Source organism: Epargyreus clarus, unplaced genomic scaffold, assembly GCF_041222505.1.
Source record: "Epargyreus clarus isolate Ecla_fem2 unplaced genomic scaffold, WU_Ecla_fem_2.2 ptg000003l, whole genome shotgun sequence".
Taxonomy (NCBI): Eukaryota; Metazoa; Arthropoda; class Insecta; order Lepidoptera; family Hesperiidae; genus Epargyreus; species Epargyreus clarus.
The window spans coordinates 8,947,118-8,964,038 of record NW_027332211.1 but is presented as its reverse complement, the minus strand read 5'-3'; the positions used below and the strand labels follow the sequence as shown (position 1 = coordinate 8,964,038).

The 16,921-nt window shown below is 33.7% G+C and overlaps 1 protein-coding gene across 5 annotated transcripts in view; it reads left to right on the top strand.

Annotated features, from left to right (window-relative positions):
* LOC140752839 (band 4.1-like protein 4) overlaps positions 1 to 16,921 on the top strand; it is a 79,954-nt gene that overhangs the window by 39,587 nt on the left and 23,446 nt on the right. For all 5 annotated transcript variants that reach the window (XM_073087198.1, XM_073087211.1, XM_073087203.1 and 2 more), the window contains exon 5: positions 5,708 to 5,805. In XM_073087198.1, coding sequence (XP_072943299.1) covers positions 5,708 to 5,805 — 98 coding nt within the window. The remainder of the gene's footprint in view (positions 1 to 5,707; positions 5,806 to 16,921) is intronic.

Sequence of the window (16,921 nt, the reverse complement as noted above, 5' to 3'; positions counted from 1 at the left end):
CCTGACGAACGATCCGCCATCTGGTTAAAAAAATAAATAAATCCGATTTGGTTAAAATGAGCATATATCCGAGAAAAAAAACGAAAAAAATCAAAAAAATATTTAAAAAAACACATCAGTGCCACCCCGCGAACACACCTCGAAAAATGAAAAATTTCAAACTCAAGTATCTCGGCGGCCATCTTGTTTTTTCAACTTTTTCTAATTTCATCGTATCAGTCGCCCTCAAGTTAGCCGGAAACGATACCGATCTTGGATAGGTGCAAAATAAAAAAAAAAGTTGCCCAATCCAGCTCGGCCGCCATCTTGAATTTTGAAAGTTTCAGATTTTTCCCATAGACACGGAGGCAAATAAAAAATTCCACTCATACATCAAACCCACCCCCCACCACTCCTTCAGGTCGAGGAAGTCGATTTTTCGTAAAACTGAAAAAAAATTCCTTCGGCCAGTGTTGCCAGTCGACATCGACGAAAATGGTCAAATGTCATTACGACAGCCAAAAAAAATATTCCAGTGAAAAATTTTCATCAAAAATATTTCTCCTTCTACTTTTCATATTTTTGAATGAAAAGTTTGAAAAATTGTAAGAGTGGGGAGAAAAATACTCAAACCTGGCAACACTTCGGACCGAGCCCCACGACCGCCCCGAACAAACCAAATCGCTCAAATGTTGCCAACCTCCGAATATTTCACTTCAAAAAATCCGTTTTTTCGTACATTTTACAAATCGCCTAACAGACGACCCGCCATCTTGTTGAAAAAAAAAATAAATCCAATTTGGCAAAATTGAGGATATATCCGAGAAAATTTTAAAAAATGGCAACAAAATGTTAAAAATCCCAAGAGATACGACCTCCCAAAAACACCTCGAAAATTGAAAAATTTCAAACTCAAATATCTCGGCGGCCATCTTGGTTTTTCATTTTTTTCCAATTTCATCGTAATACCCACCTGAATATTATTCGAAAAAGAAACAAACATCAGCATAAAGTCAATAAATAAAAAAGTTAAAATTTTTAAATCGGCCGCCATCTTGAATCTATGGCATCTCATATTTTTCCCTTTGCCTCGGGGGGGAGAGGAGAAAACCCGCCATAGACAACAAAGTCGCTCCTCGCCGGCATCATGGAGAACGGCATGTCAGTCAGTCAGTGGTAAGTTCAGGATTATATATATATAATAATAACTAGGTATCGCTTGTGTGCGCTCGCTGCTAAAGCAGCTCGCGGAACGGTTGTCTTCTTTAGTTTTGCGTGCAAAATTTTTTTACATTTTTTCCCCTATATTGAAGTTTTATTAATTCTGATTGGGGCTGTTTGGAAAAGATATGAGTTAATATTTGCAAAATACCAAGAATTTGGGTCGTGATTTTTTTGTCTATAAGCCATACATTTTAAAGACATAATAAGGAGACAAAAGCTTGAAATATTACATACAAAAATAACTATTTATAAAAATTGTTATTTCTTGTATGACAACACTAAAATATTTTTTTATCAAAATGTGCAGAATATTAGTACCTACAAACGCCTCATACATTCTAATGATATCAATAGAAGGCAACAGCTTGAAATATTGCATACAAAAATACATATATATGAAAATTATTATTTCTTGTATGGCAACACTTGAATATTTTGTTACCAAAATGTGAAGTCTATTAGTACCTACAATCGCGTCATACATTGAAAGGTTGTCAAAAATATACAAAAGCTTGATATATAACATACAAAAATGCATATGTATGAAAATTATATTTTTTTGTACGGGAACACTGAAATATTATTTTACCCAAATGTTAATACTTCTAGTATCTACATACGCCTCATACATTGGAATGACATCAAAAGGAAACAACAGCTTGAAATATGACATACAAAAATACACTTGTATGAAAATTATTATTTTTTATATGGCAACACTGAAATAATTTTCCACCAATTTATAGTCTATAACTACCATTAAACGCCTCATACAGAAAACGGACGTTTAGTGATGCTGGGCTTGGTGGTGGTGGTATTTAAAGGGAGACAACAGCACGAAACACCACATACAAAAATACAAATGTATGAAAATTACTATTTTTTGTATGGCCACACTAAAATATTTTTTTATCAAAATGTGCAGAATATTAGTACCTACAAACGCCTCATACATTCTAATGATATCAACAGAAGACAACAGCTTGAAATATTGCATACAAAAATACATATATATGAAAATTATTATTTTTTATATGGCAACACTTAAATATTTTGTTACCAAAATGTGAAGTCTATTAGTACCTACAATCGCGTGATACATTATAACGTAGTCAAAAATTTACAACAGCTTGAAATGTGCCATACAAAAATGCACATGTATGAAAATTATTATTTTTTGTATGGCAACACTGAAATATTTTTCCACCAATATGTACAGTCTATAAGTACCATTAAACGCCTCATACAGAAAACTGACGTTAAGTGATGCTGGGCATGATGGTGGTGGTCTTTAAAGGGAGACAACAGCCCGAAACACCACATACAAAAATACAAATGTATGAAAATTATTATTTTTTGTATGGCAACACTAAGATATTTTTTAATCAAAATGTGCACAATATTAGTACCAACAAACGCCTCATACATTCTAATGTTACCAATACAAGACAACAGCTTGAAATATTACGTACAAAAATATATATGTATGAAAATTAATATTTTTTGTATGGCAACACAAAAATATTTTTTTACCAAAATGTGCAGTCTATTAGTACATACAAACACGTCATACATTATAACGTTGTCAAAAATTTACAACAGCTTGAAATGTGACATACAAAAATGCACATGTATGAAAATTTTTATTTTTTGTATGGCAACACTGAAATATTTCGTTACACATTGGTACAGTCTATAAGTGCCATTAAGCGTCTCGTACAAAAAAATGACGTCAAATGGTGGCAACAGCCTGAAATCTTCGATAATCCTGTAGAAAATGCATTTGTATGAAAACATTTTTTTTGTATATGGCAACATTGGATTTTCGATTTTTTACATAGGGTCCATTTGAAATAAAAAATATCTCCCATACATAACTTATATGCTCTGTCTACGGTTTCCGCCCAAGTACTCAAAAAGTGAAAATCGTGAAAAAAAATTCTGTATCCCAGTGTTGCCAGTTGATTAAGATGAAAATAGTCAAATGTCATACCGGCACCCAAAAAAAATAGTCCTGTGAAAAAAATTCATTAAAAATATTTCTCCTTCTACTTTTTACATTTTTGAATGAAAAGTTCCAAAAAATGTATGAACGATGAAAAAAAAAACTTTACCTGGCAACACTTCGAGTCGAGCTCCATGACCGCCCGATACAAAGCGACTCGCTCAAATGTTGCCAACCTCAAAATATTTCACTTCGAAAGATGCATTTTTTCGTACATTTTACAAAATGGCTGACACAAGGTGCGCCATCTGATTAAAAAAAAAAATATTGCCATATGATAAAATTGAGGATACAATCCGGCCAATAAATCAAAAATATCGAAAAAATATTAATAAAACCACCGCGCTACGACCCCACAAACACACCTCGAAAAATGAAAGATTTCAAAGTCAAATATCTCGGCGGCCATCTTGTTTTTCCATTTTTTTCTAATTTTATCGTAACAGTCGTCCCACAATTAGTCGAAAATGACACCAATCTCAGATAGGCGCGCAGAATAAAAAAAAAGTTGAAAATCGCAGGAGGGCCGCCATCTTGAATTTTGTATGTTTCCCATTTTTCCTATAACCACCATAATATACCGAAAAAATATCTCATACATTATTACTACCCCCCACCAATAGTTTAGGCTGGGGTACTCGAAATGTCAAAAAAGTGAAAAAAAAAATCTAACTCCCAGTGTTGCCAGTTAATTTGGATGAAAATGGTCAAATGTCATTACGACCCCCCTGACAAATACCCATGTAAAATATTTTCATGAAAAATGTTTCTCCTTCTACTTTTTACATTTTTGAATGGAAAGTTCCAAAAAAAGTATGAACGAAGAAAAAAAATCCTAAACCTGGCAACACTTCAAGTCACGCTCCACAACCGCCCCATACAAGGCGATTCGCTGAAATGTTGCCAACCTCAAAATATTTCACTTCAAAAAATGCGTTTTTTCATACATTTTACAAATTGCCTGACGAACGATCCGCCATCTGGTTAAAAAAATAAATAAATCCGATTTGGTAAAATTGAGCATATATCCGAGAAAAAAAACGAAATAAATCAAAAAAATATTTAAAAAAACACATCAGTGCCACCCCGCGAACACACCTCGAAAAATGAAAAATTTCAAACTCAAGTATCTCGGCGGCCATCTTGTTTTTTCAACTTTTTCTAATTTCATCGTATCAGTCGCCCTCAAATTAGCCGGAAACGATACCGATCTTGGATAGGTGCAAAATAAAAAAAAAAAGTTGCCCAATCCAGCTCGGCCGCCATCTTGAATTTTGAAAGTTTCAGATTTTTCCCATAGACACGGAGGCAAATAAAAAATTCCACTCATACATCAAACCCACCCCCCACCACTCCTTCAGGTCGATGAAGTCGATTTTTCGTAAAACTGAAAAAAAATTCCTGCGGCCAGTGTTGCCAGTCGACATCGACGAAAATGGTCAAATGTCATTACGACAGCCAAAAAAAATATTCCTGTGAAAAATGTTCATCAAAAATATTTCTCCTTCTACTTTTCATATTTTTGAATGAAAAGTTTGAAAAATTGTAAGAGTGGGGAGAAAAAAACTCAAACCTGGCAACACTTCGGACCGAGCCCCACGACCGCCCCGAACAAACCAAATAGCTCAAACGTTGCCAACCTCCGAATATTTCACTTCAAAAAATCCGTTTTTTCGTACATTTTACAAATCGCCTAACAGACGACCCGCCATCTTGTTGAAAAAAAAAATAAATCCGATTTGGCAAAATTGAGGATATATCCGAGAAAATTTAAAAAAATGGCAACAAAATATTAAAAATCCCAAGAGGTACGACCTCCCAAAAACACCTCGAAAATTGAAAAATTTCAAACTCAAATATCTCGGCGGCCATCTTGGTTTTTCATTTTTTTCCAATTTCATCGTAACGCCCACCCGAATATTATTCGAAAAAGAAACAAACATCTGCGTAAAGTCAATAAATAAAAAAGTTAAAAAATTTAAATCGGCCGCCATCTTGAATCTATGGCATCTCATATTTTTCCCTTTGCCTCGGGGGGGAGAGGAGAAAACCCGTCATAGACAACAAAGTCGCTCCTAGACGGCAACATGGAGAACGGCATGTCAGTCAGTCAGTGGTAAGTTCAGGATTATATATATATAATTATAGATAAATAATAGAGATTACTATGTCCTATTACATAGCTGGGAATAAAATACTATAAATTGTTTTAAATATGAAACTACAATTTTTAAATTGTCATAAATTATATTAACGTTACATTTTAAAATGAAGTATTCGTTGAACAATGATCTTATATTATACGAGTAGCTTAAAGATACGCATCTTAAATAAGGTAGGTTTTTAACAGTGAAAAAAAAACCTTCACATATGGTGAAGGTTTTTTATAATTAAACTCATTGTATAATATGTTAATATGGTCGCCACATATCATTATCCAATGAGTCAATGAACTGTGCTAGTACAAAAACACTAATCAATATTGTATTTACTGTGCAGGTACCAACTATTTCTCCAGCTGAAACAAGACGTGCTGCGTGGCAGATTGCCTGTCGGCTTCGACTTGGCGGCCGAACTCGCCGCGTACGTGTTGCAATGTAAGTTTAACTTTAGTTTTACGTACACTAAGATAAATATTAAGTCTTTATGCAGTGCATCTGGTACAGTCACTTCCACCCATGAACTTTTGTCCTCCGCCCCAGATAGGATCGAAGTTTTCCTGGGGTACATACATTGGATGGTGTTTCACTGTCTGTTAAAGAGGATGTCAGAATGCCTCGTCTAAGTCGCTCCCTTATAATACCGTAATTAGGACACAGTAACAGGTTTGACAATTATACTTCGCAGTCGAACCACGATGCGTTCCACCACCTTAAACTACACCTTACATTCATCATATTCATCGTTACAAATATATGAAATGAAATAAAACTTTTTTTTTTTAAATTTCATTAGGCTTTCATTATGTTGTCGTTTTTACACAATGACGACCAGCTTGGCGTATTTGCCAGGGCGTAGGCACTTGCCCGGGGCAGCGTCTGGCGGCCTTATGAATGTTAATTTTTCACTGTTTTTCGTCGGAATCGGGCGGCAAATCATTAGTAGCCAAGGTTAATGTTGAATAACTACACCTGAAATGCCTAGACTTTCTCGTTCTTTTGATTCAAGAAATTGTGTGTTTCAACTGCCTTATATAATATTGTGATAAAATTCAATCAACTAAATCCTTATATTTTTATTTTAAAAGCTTTATCTTAAAAGTCACGATTCCAAAAAAGCAAATGGCGGAATTCCTAGTATAATAAAGCGATACATTTTCCGAATAAAATACGAAAATAATTTATGTAATTTTCACGTTGTTCACCCCTCAAGTAATTATTTCTTTCAGAATATGAAATGACTTCCGTACGTCGATTTATAATTCGTTCAGATCATAAAATAAAAAGTTGCGTGGTTGAAACTGGTTTGTATATTTGATGCTAACGTACTAACTAAATAGAAACTAAGGTTACTATCTTAGTTTACAAGTTCGATATTAAGGTAGAATAATAATTATATTGCCTACACATTTTCTAGGATAATCACTATAGTCATGTATCGCACCTAGAATATTTAAGAAAATCAAAATAGTTAATAAGTTTTCGTACGTATACGTAATTATTGATTTGGTTTAAAAGTCAACGTCCCTATATAATTGTTAAAGTGTATTTTTAACCACGAACAAAAAATATCGTAGAGAGCACACACGAATTAATCGCCCACAACTCGTCACCACCGAAGTAATTAAATTAACTTTAGTGAACTGAATTACTAACGTTTTTAATATCTAAAATGCTTTAGCAAGCACCGGCCATAATAATAACTGTAACAATCTGTTCAACATTCCGTGACATAATTGTAAAGTACACGCAATGGAATAATAAATGAAATTGAACGCCCCGCGGGCGATGTGTGGATGAGGCCGTTGACTCATTGCTGGACGCGCAGGTACAAAATGACCAATGACCATACACACGGTAGCGATGAGACACACTCGCTATAATCTACGTCCGATTTTGCAGACAGTTTTGGTTATAATTCGTCCTAATTGACCAGAAGAGTGACTTCGAACTTAAGACATCAAGAAATGTTTCTATTTTTAAAGTATGAATTTGACTTCGATAAAATCATGTGAAGTCACGAGGAAATCTACTTGGCAGATCTACACAATGACTTAAGAACTTGTAAAATCTGACAATGGCCTATGAAAGAGACCCATAGTCAGCGAAAAAATACCAATGACGATGACGATGAATGATGACGAACATTTGCAATCAAGTTAATATTTGTATAATATATCACATATAGCATTGACGAAGACAGTCGCATGTTATTTCAATTTTACATATGACATATATTTAAAAAAATATAGTGCCAGAGTATAAACATCTTACGATTTTCATGCGACTAAATTTAAGTTGCAATACAGCAGTAGACAATGTGTACGCACCCTTACCTGTCTACCTACTACCTACCTACATTCGTTTCTGTTGTTTTTATAAGTAGTATGTTATTTTATATGAGTTTAAAATATCTCCAGGGCGTATCATGAACAATGTTGTACATTGTGTGCCTTATAAATGAATTTCTTCTTTCATTTATAAAACCAAGCTTTGTTGTGTATGTTTATTGTGTTTTATAACCGTTGTAATTTACACTACGTATTCATACAAGTTATTTTAAACACAAGCGTCGTCTGTATGATTCATGTACGACGTATGTTCGAATAATATTTCTTAGACATTTTCTATAGGTGTATAACCTTTGATGAACCTAGTTACATTGTAGTATTTGCATAAATTTGAATTGTAAAAATCGTATCAACTACGGTACTCATATCCAAACCCACGCTCTAATAATACAAAAAATGGATCTATCTGTAATTTAAAAATAACGGTAATTTTTTTCCCCTAAAATTTATTTACGGTTTTACAATTTAAATCTGAATTAAATAAGACTTAATTAAGATTAAACTAAACATGTAGGTACATATCGTTTAACAACGAATGGATTAACTAATTTGATTGATGTTTTTTTACAATAGGAACCCGGTCTACAAAGGAGAACCCGAGTACAAGATTGTACGCTGGAATAATTCTTAAGCTCTTTTCCCAATTTACTCAATTGGTTGCATTGTCCATCGAATACTATTGAGTCTGGCTCAATTCCGGCAACGACAGCATTGTTAGTGGTATTTTCCATAGCTCTGAATCTGTACTAAGATAAGAAGAAAATCTATTTTAGCTCCGAACGTAATCCATTGTATATTGCACTCGCCTTTTCGTTTTTAAGACTGGAAAGTTTTGATTAAATTACTATGTTTGTGTCGTTGTAATTGAGTCCGTTTTCTACTTTGGATTAACTCTATTTTGGATAATTGCTCTTTTTTGTAGGTCACTGTGCTCACTGCCTGTGCAACCATCTTTCATTATTAGAAAGCCCTAACTTTTATAGTCAGAACAAAGAGGCAGATCTGTAGTTTGTAGTTGAGCTGCAGCGGCAACTTTGTATGTGTTGCAATGTACTTCTTGTGTTTCGTGGGTTTGTCGTTAGTTCTGTGTTCCAATTTAATCTAATAATATTAGACGATATTAGCCTTTTTAAGTTACTTACAACTTCTGACGATATTCGTTGACCCCCTAACATTACGTGGACTAATTGTATTAATAAAAAAAATGAGGATTATATTACTAAACGGAAATATCAACAACCATTAATTTGTAATATAATACTCGAAGTTCATATCATATTGATACGGACAGTGCCGACTGCCGATCGAGGTGTAGTTACCAACTATCATAAAAGGATCCCCGCACGAACGAACGCCACGCAAACAGTTAATTATCTTTTCAATATAGTCTGCTCATCAACATTCGGTTCAGTCTAACAGATCTGTTAACAATGTGTACAAAGAATTAAATTAAAGCGTCTGTCTGTAATTTTAAAATATTATTTAAAGAGTTATGCAGTCTGAATGTATCAATAGATGGTTTTATAGTATGTTTTAATCAGGTAGTTATTCATTGGTCATTTCGTCATCTTTGTATATCATAAAAATCTTCGATACCAACTATCTATTATTGTATCGACTAACATAATGAGGCAATTAAATGCCAAATAAAACGTTGTGAGTTTTTGACTGTTGAACGTACCGTTGTACACTCTAAATACACGAACGCCGAAGAGGCATAAAACAAAAAGAACATCAAAAGTACGGATATAGCGTATCAAATTAGAACACCAAGTACCGTGAATCTAAAAATGAAATGAATAAGAATTTTGTAGCTATGCTTTCAAAGACGTTTTATTAAGCCGTATCAAAGGTGAAGTGGAGCGCTGGAGGCGTAATATCAATGCGTTATTCAAGAGGTAAATGAGCCATCAGCGGTGAGGCATCGTTTGCATCTAATCTCACCTACATCAGCGACCCTTGCGAGTCCCGAGGGACGCACACTGGCGCGTTAGAACGCTACGAAATTACGACGAGCCATCCCTACAAATGTACTGCGTGACAGAACCATAGACCACCTAATTAACCAAAAACTTTGCGACGCGGAAGTAGTTTTTCTAACACATGTTCTGCTTCTAAATTTTAGAGGTTGGAATTTAAGGCGGTATACACAGTAACTACAGTTCTCTTGGAGTAAAATGTTTTACTTATTAATCAAGGTTTAGGAGAAAATATTTAATTATTCCAGTTCAAATTAGAATTATACTACTTCTTGTTTAGATATACCCATAAGCATAGATTAGTAAAGATTACTCACTCCTGACAAGAAAATGTAACCGGAGTTGGAGTTGACAATTGAAATAGTTGCGTAAAAAAGTTTTGCCACGTCTCCGTGCTAAAATGTCCCTAAAATATTTGAAATAATTATTTATTTATTATGTAAATTACGCAGTATTCGTTATTTATTTGTAAATTTTCTCTAAAAATGTTTTTATTTGACAAGAATTCAAAAAAAGAACTTACTAATAAGCCGTTAGTGGCTTCATTCAATTTCAGGTCGGCGAAGTATCTTTACTAATCTGTGCCCATAAGTAAAAAGTATATACTTACTGTTATTTCGCACCCATAGTAACTAAGGCAAAGGCTGTATTATGGGCGCCATTTTTATGCATATGAAGCTGGCTCTCGGATTTTTTTTCATCAATATTGTGTAAAAAATGGCATCATTCGTTTCATATTAAAAACATAGTAGGTACTCGTACAATACAACTCGAAAACAAATGTTCATTAATACAGTGATTCCAAATTTGTATTCAATTCATCCTTCATTGGTGAACCATATCTGAATTATATTTCGAAACGGGCGTTTCTGTCGCTCGTTTGTATATTTTACACCACAGACAACATAAAATATTCCGGTTTTCCCGCCTCTTTGCATCCGAGATGATGCAGTCCCCTCATTTTCTTTATGATATAATTTTGCAATACATTATTCATATGCATGTGTTTAAGAACAATTTTAATGAATATCAATGAACTCATTTACTGAAAACTTTTCTATTGAAATTTTCTATCAATTGTATAAATTGGTCTTGAATTCTAATTTCCATGAATATCAATCGGCTTCTATCTAATCAAATTCTTGTACAAGTTTTCTGATAAAAATGAATAGGTATTATAATTTAGCTTTATTTATGTACATTTTATTTTAGATGATGGTTATTTATTATTTGAATATCTGATATGCAGAGCATAGGTACATAAAATGATGGGTAACTTAATAAAAAAATATAATAAGAAAATATTTTTTTAAATTACTAGTCTAGATAGACGAGGAATCTAAAAACTCTAAAAGAAGGTGGTAGAACCCTTTGTGGTTCGACTACGGCGGTACCACCGCCACACCTATTTCTGCCTTATAACAGTTCTGTGTTCTGGTTTGAAGGGTGTGGTAAGGGAGACATACTTTTCCGAGGCGTTTCAGCTTGGTCCTCAGGAGTAGCGGCGCATCTGTGGCCGACCTCAGGTACCGATATCTAATCCTATCTAGGGTAGATTACAGATGGGCGGCAGTAACCACTTACCATCAGGTGGACTGCATGCTCGTCTGCTACTCCTATATTATAAAAAAACTCTGTTTTTTTTTATTATTTAATTTGAAGTAGCAGTCTCCTTGGGAGACTGCTACATCAAATTACAATTACAAAAAAAACATATAAATCGCTCGCTTGCTACGTCTTAGGTCCAAATAGAGACGGCTTGTGTCGTGAATAAGTAAAATATAGAAACTACTTTTACAAATTATGTTATTTAAAACTTTATTTTATCAGCGCGAATACCAATATTTCCATGAAGCGAATATTCCAACTCGTTAGGTTCCCCAATTCCTCGTAACACAACACGTAGCCCGAAAAAAGACGTTTCAGTGAGTGAACGACGAAGCACTATTTGTCACTGTTGGGCGCCATCTATTTTAGATGCCTGTTCGTGAAGTCGTTTTATGTTTGGAAGTACGTTGAATGTAGACAATGGCTCGTCCTTCGCAACAAGTTAGCCGGCTCGACAAACACTTCACATTAATCAACCGGATGGGTAATCGCTCGGATGCTGTGCGAAATGAAACCGTGCGACCGCCGACCGGGATTACGTGAAATTACAGTTTCAATTGAGCGTAGATTAAGAGGATAAGTGCAAAATATTACCCCGAATGCATTATGCTCGTTAATGAACTCGCTGTTTGTTATTTGCAGTTTAATGACACTTTTGTGCCATTTAAGTGTTTCATACACTTCCATTACGATTACAATGTTTCGTTTATTTTCGGTACAAAGTATCAACGTTATTTCGAGTTATCTCATGATATTTATTATACCCGTAAGTATAATATTTTATGGACTTTAAACAGTGAAGGTACTTGCTTTATGTTATAAAATTGAAGAGTAGGTATAGTTTTGAAGTTATTTCCTGTTTACATTCAATGCATTTTTTTAAATAAATTAATAAAGCTATTGAAAATTAAATAATTTCATAACATCTAATATTGGGTATGTACTTCTACTGTAGTATTTTGTGTGTTACTTACAATTTTATGTAAGTTTACACTTTCGCGTGCCATTTTCTTTTCAGAACTGTACCAATAGTTTTCCTATAAAGTAACAAAAGAAAAGTTGGTTTACCTCTAAAACTTTTATAGCGTGGGCTGCCCTTGTCCCATTTGTGTACATTTTATGTTGAAAGGATCGATAAAACATCTGCGGCCAGTCTTTTCAAACATGTTCCGTAGGCCCTGAACGCACTTTGCTAACCGTTGACGGCGGCTGTTTACTGGCTGTACACTGTGGGTTTGTGGAACGTTTACTACTTGCAACTGGTTTGAAAATTACTTAAATTTATTAAACTTCGATTTTTATGTTTTTGCCAGATTGTTATTACTGTTTATAAATCATGGAAATAGTTTGGACGGCAATCACACTAATCACAAAATGTTACCGAAAAATATAATATAGGTTACTTCTAAGAACTCCCGAAAAAATGGGCTATTTTAAATACTTAAATATGTAGGATATTAGATCTGATTGGTTTTTGCGTAAATTAAAAAAAAAACAGAATCACATTAAATGGAATCGTTCAAACTCATATTAAACATTATTAGCATACCAACCCACCCTGCTTTCGGTTGAAACCCTCGATCAAGAAGTACTACTAATTGTTAACGATAATTAATTGAAACTTTTATTCTGAATCTGGTATTTGCGTACTTAATTTGATATTTATGTAATGTATGGATGGCATCCACGACACTCGTGTTGTGTCTAAACGTAGACACCGTAATACATATAACCATATTACCTAATGTAAAATCATCCACATACTAAACATATCGTTAATACTGAAGCGATATCATCATAAATTGCTCTTTAACGCGTATTCAAGTAAAACAACATCAAAGCCTATCACAGCTAAATAACGCAACAGTATGTTTGCATAATGCGCAATAAGCCTAATATTGCATTGCGATGTTTGCCTAATGCGCAGATAGCCTTATGTTTTCACACCTCAATATAAACGTGAAACGTTACTGCCGACTTAAATTGACGAAATGTTTGATAGAAACCATTGGGCGGTACAGCGCTTTGATGTCCGCCATGTTGAAATCAATTTCCGAATGTTATGTGTTTATGTTATTAGTAGTTACTGGTATACGATACATGCGATAGCCAATGGTGTTTACTGAGCGCATGAGAATATTACCTATAATATCAAACTGTCCGTCATGCTACTCGTCCGTATATATTATATTTATATGTTTGCAAATTCATCTCATTATATCTTAATATTTAGACGTTTATTTAAGTTTCAGAACATAATGACGTCTCGATTTTTGATTCATGTAGTTTTAATGATAAGCCTTAAGATTCTCTATAAAATCTCCTTTACCTCCTCCTTTCCCCTTAATTAGTCTATCCGAAAATAAGGTTTTGTCAAGCTTATAGTCGTCACAATTTAATAGGCCCATTTTGACACATGCCATCGCTAGGCTCTAAGCATTAACTACTCGATAACCAAAGAAACCGATTTTTACGGCAAATCGACTACAACCACACATCGTATTGTATAAATTACTTAATATTTTGTAAACAGAATATTTATTGTATATTTTTCTAAATCATCTAAATATACAATGAGAAGAAGAAAAGAAAATAAATTCTAGTGTAATTTAAAAATTTAAACATTTTTAGAAGATTAAATGAAGCATCGCTCGTAAACTGTATTTTTTTGTTTTATCATTCACTAAGAAACAAAGTCTTGATTATTGTATTATTGTTATGATGAAAAAGGGATAAATAATTAGCTATTGGTAATTCTAAGTTTCGATTATTTGAAAGTTAATCGATTATGGTTTCTTCCGAATACTTTGAAGCCGCAAGCTCTAACCGTCACGTGGTGGTAATCTGCCTACTAAAAAGTCAGTTTAAGACATTAATGACATTGGGATGGCATGTGTCAAAATGGGCCTATTAAATTGTGACGACTATAGGCCGTTGAAATTTAACGGCAGAATAGGATCGTTTTTCTACGCTTTCCTAACATATATTTATCTAAAATATTTTTGCATTTGTGCTTATTAAATTAACTTTGTATATGATATACTTACACAGTATCATTTTTAAATTATAAACACAATTTTATTTATTATCAATATTATTATATAGGTACCCATTGATTATATCGAGGTAGTAAATGACGCAACGGTTTACATTAAGCAAACATTTTCATTCGGTCGAGTATGTGACCTACTTACTTGTTAGAACAAATATATGCATGTATTAAAACTCTTACCGAGATTGGAAATGCAGGAAAAACGTAGAATTAATACAAGCGTAATATAAAATAAAATCGGTTTGCAATATGGAATTAAATTTATGTACGTTAGAAATCCAATGCATATTAATAATGAGGAACTGTTTATATACTTTGTGGGTTTAAATGCTGTAGAGCCTTTATGTATAATAAAAATAAATTTTGAAATAATATAAAGGTATGTATGTAGGTACCAATTCTTTCATATAGGAAGATCTGTCGATTTATACCAGACAAATAAATACAGTAATCATGTACACTTTGGTATTGCAAAAATGAGCCAATTAATATGGAAAGGAATATTGTATATTTTTCAAAATCGACACTGTATTTTGTTTGCTTGTAGTTTTTGTTGCATATAGAGAGGAGGTACATTCGCGTAAATGTTGGAGGACAACATAGTGATATTTCTATTATTATTATTATATACTCTATAATGTCTTTATATGGCAACCAATTGGCATATGCCCAACAAGACAAACTTTTATCCTTATTTCGATCCTTATAATAAAGTGATATCGTAAAATAAATATTAGTTTATTGCTATCATTTTCCCTGTTGTAATAAAATGCGTAGAGGGTACTTAAGGGTAGGGAAACATAAGAGGTCAGCTCATTAGTCGGTCACATGACCCCTTTTCTTCCCTTAGGAACTATCACCAAGCGTTGATTTTACAAAGCTTTCACCCCTACACTTCTTTAGGTGTGCTGAGTCGATCAACCCTTCACAATACTCTACCCTATATTAAAGTAGGGCTCTGGGTGTTTTATTATTTTTCCCTCAGAATCTGAACTACTTCTGACCCAGAATATACAGCTACTTTAGATGAATATACCTACAGTACGTTATTCTGTTTTTTGTCAACATATTTCCTTTTTTGTTTCAAAAACGTTGGTTTAGCTTTAGCTTTAGTTATCAATAAAAAATGGATTTATATTTATGGTCGAATTTCGACCACTGGATGAGCACTACGAGTAGATATCATTATTTGAAACCGTAACTAAACCGTTCAGGATTTATTAAAACAAGTATTATATTATGTGATTTCCCAATTGGAAATTGGAAGCCGTACTCGGTCGGCTTATTGGTTTAGCGGCTATATGCAGTATTAATTCAATGTGCGTGTGTTACTGCACTGTTAAGTAAATTTATATTTGCCTTTGAAGTTTATTTGTACCCATTTAAAAAGCTTTAAACGGAAACAGGGGAGTTTAAATATAGCTATTTAAATTTATAGCAAGTCCCTACGTAGAAGAATAATAAAAATAGCCCCCGACATAAAGTTATATTAAAATAACACCATGACAAACAAGTTCTATATTTGTCAAGACAAAAGTAGTTCTCGAATCACGGTATGATCGTCTCAAGGAGAATAACAGGGGTCTGTGACAAGATAATGACTCGAATCATCGTGAGGAAACGAATAACTTAAGCTATAATAGCTTAACTTTTTTGTCGAGAGCATTAGCAAGAATAGTTTTGGTTGTCTGTTGTTATATACACTACACAAGTTAGTCATAACTACGAACTAGGTATATTATTATAAGTTTTTGTCTAGCTAGTAGTTAGGCAGTCCACCTATGATTTAGGTTATATCAAGTATTTATGTAATTTACTTTATTTTTTTTCAATGACTTACGTATCTTTAGCTGATAATTATTGACTTTATGATTACTGATAAATATTTCTATCTGGCAATCATTAATTCATGCCAATCCCCAAAAATGAAATATATCCCCAAGAGAATTCTATAAATAGTCAAAAGTGTATGAAGTCTAAGAATTCGTATTTGAGCATCTTATTGAACTAAGGCTTATTACCTTATATTTGGAGAAAACTTGTGCCTATGTCCAGCCTGTGGTGAGGATAATAATTTCTTGGGTCATGACGATAGTCGTGACTACTCTTTTTTTTAATACGAAGAAATCCTCATGGATGCCCTTCTGCTCGGGGGAACAGGAGTACGTCTTGACAATTCTAACTCAACTTTAATAATAAAAGTTATGAGAAACTTAATTATTGTTAAACATTTATCTGGGTTAATAAAATTGCCCATTAAAATTACCAAGTACCATTATAATAAGACGTGATCAAACGCGAAATAACACACATGTTCCCTCTAACACACAGATGTTGCGATTTCCGAGGACAACAAGATATACGACGGGAAACGACTGACAGTTTCTCTCACTACTCATAGTTTTTTCTCTAGCCTTTCGTGGGATTTTCTCGCTTATTTCTATTTTATTACACTTTCGGTATGAGTACTAGCTTATTTGAGGTTGTTGCTAATGGAGCAGACGCGGTTGCCCGTTGTTGGACTTCTTTAAATGACAATAAGTTGTTAGGTTTTATTAAATATT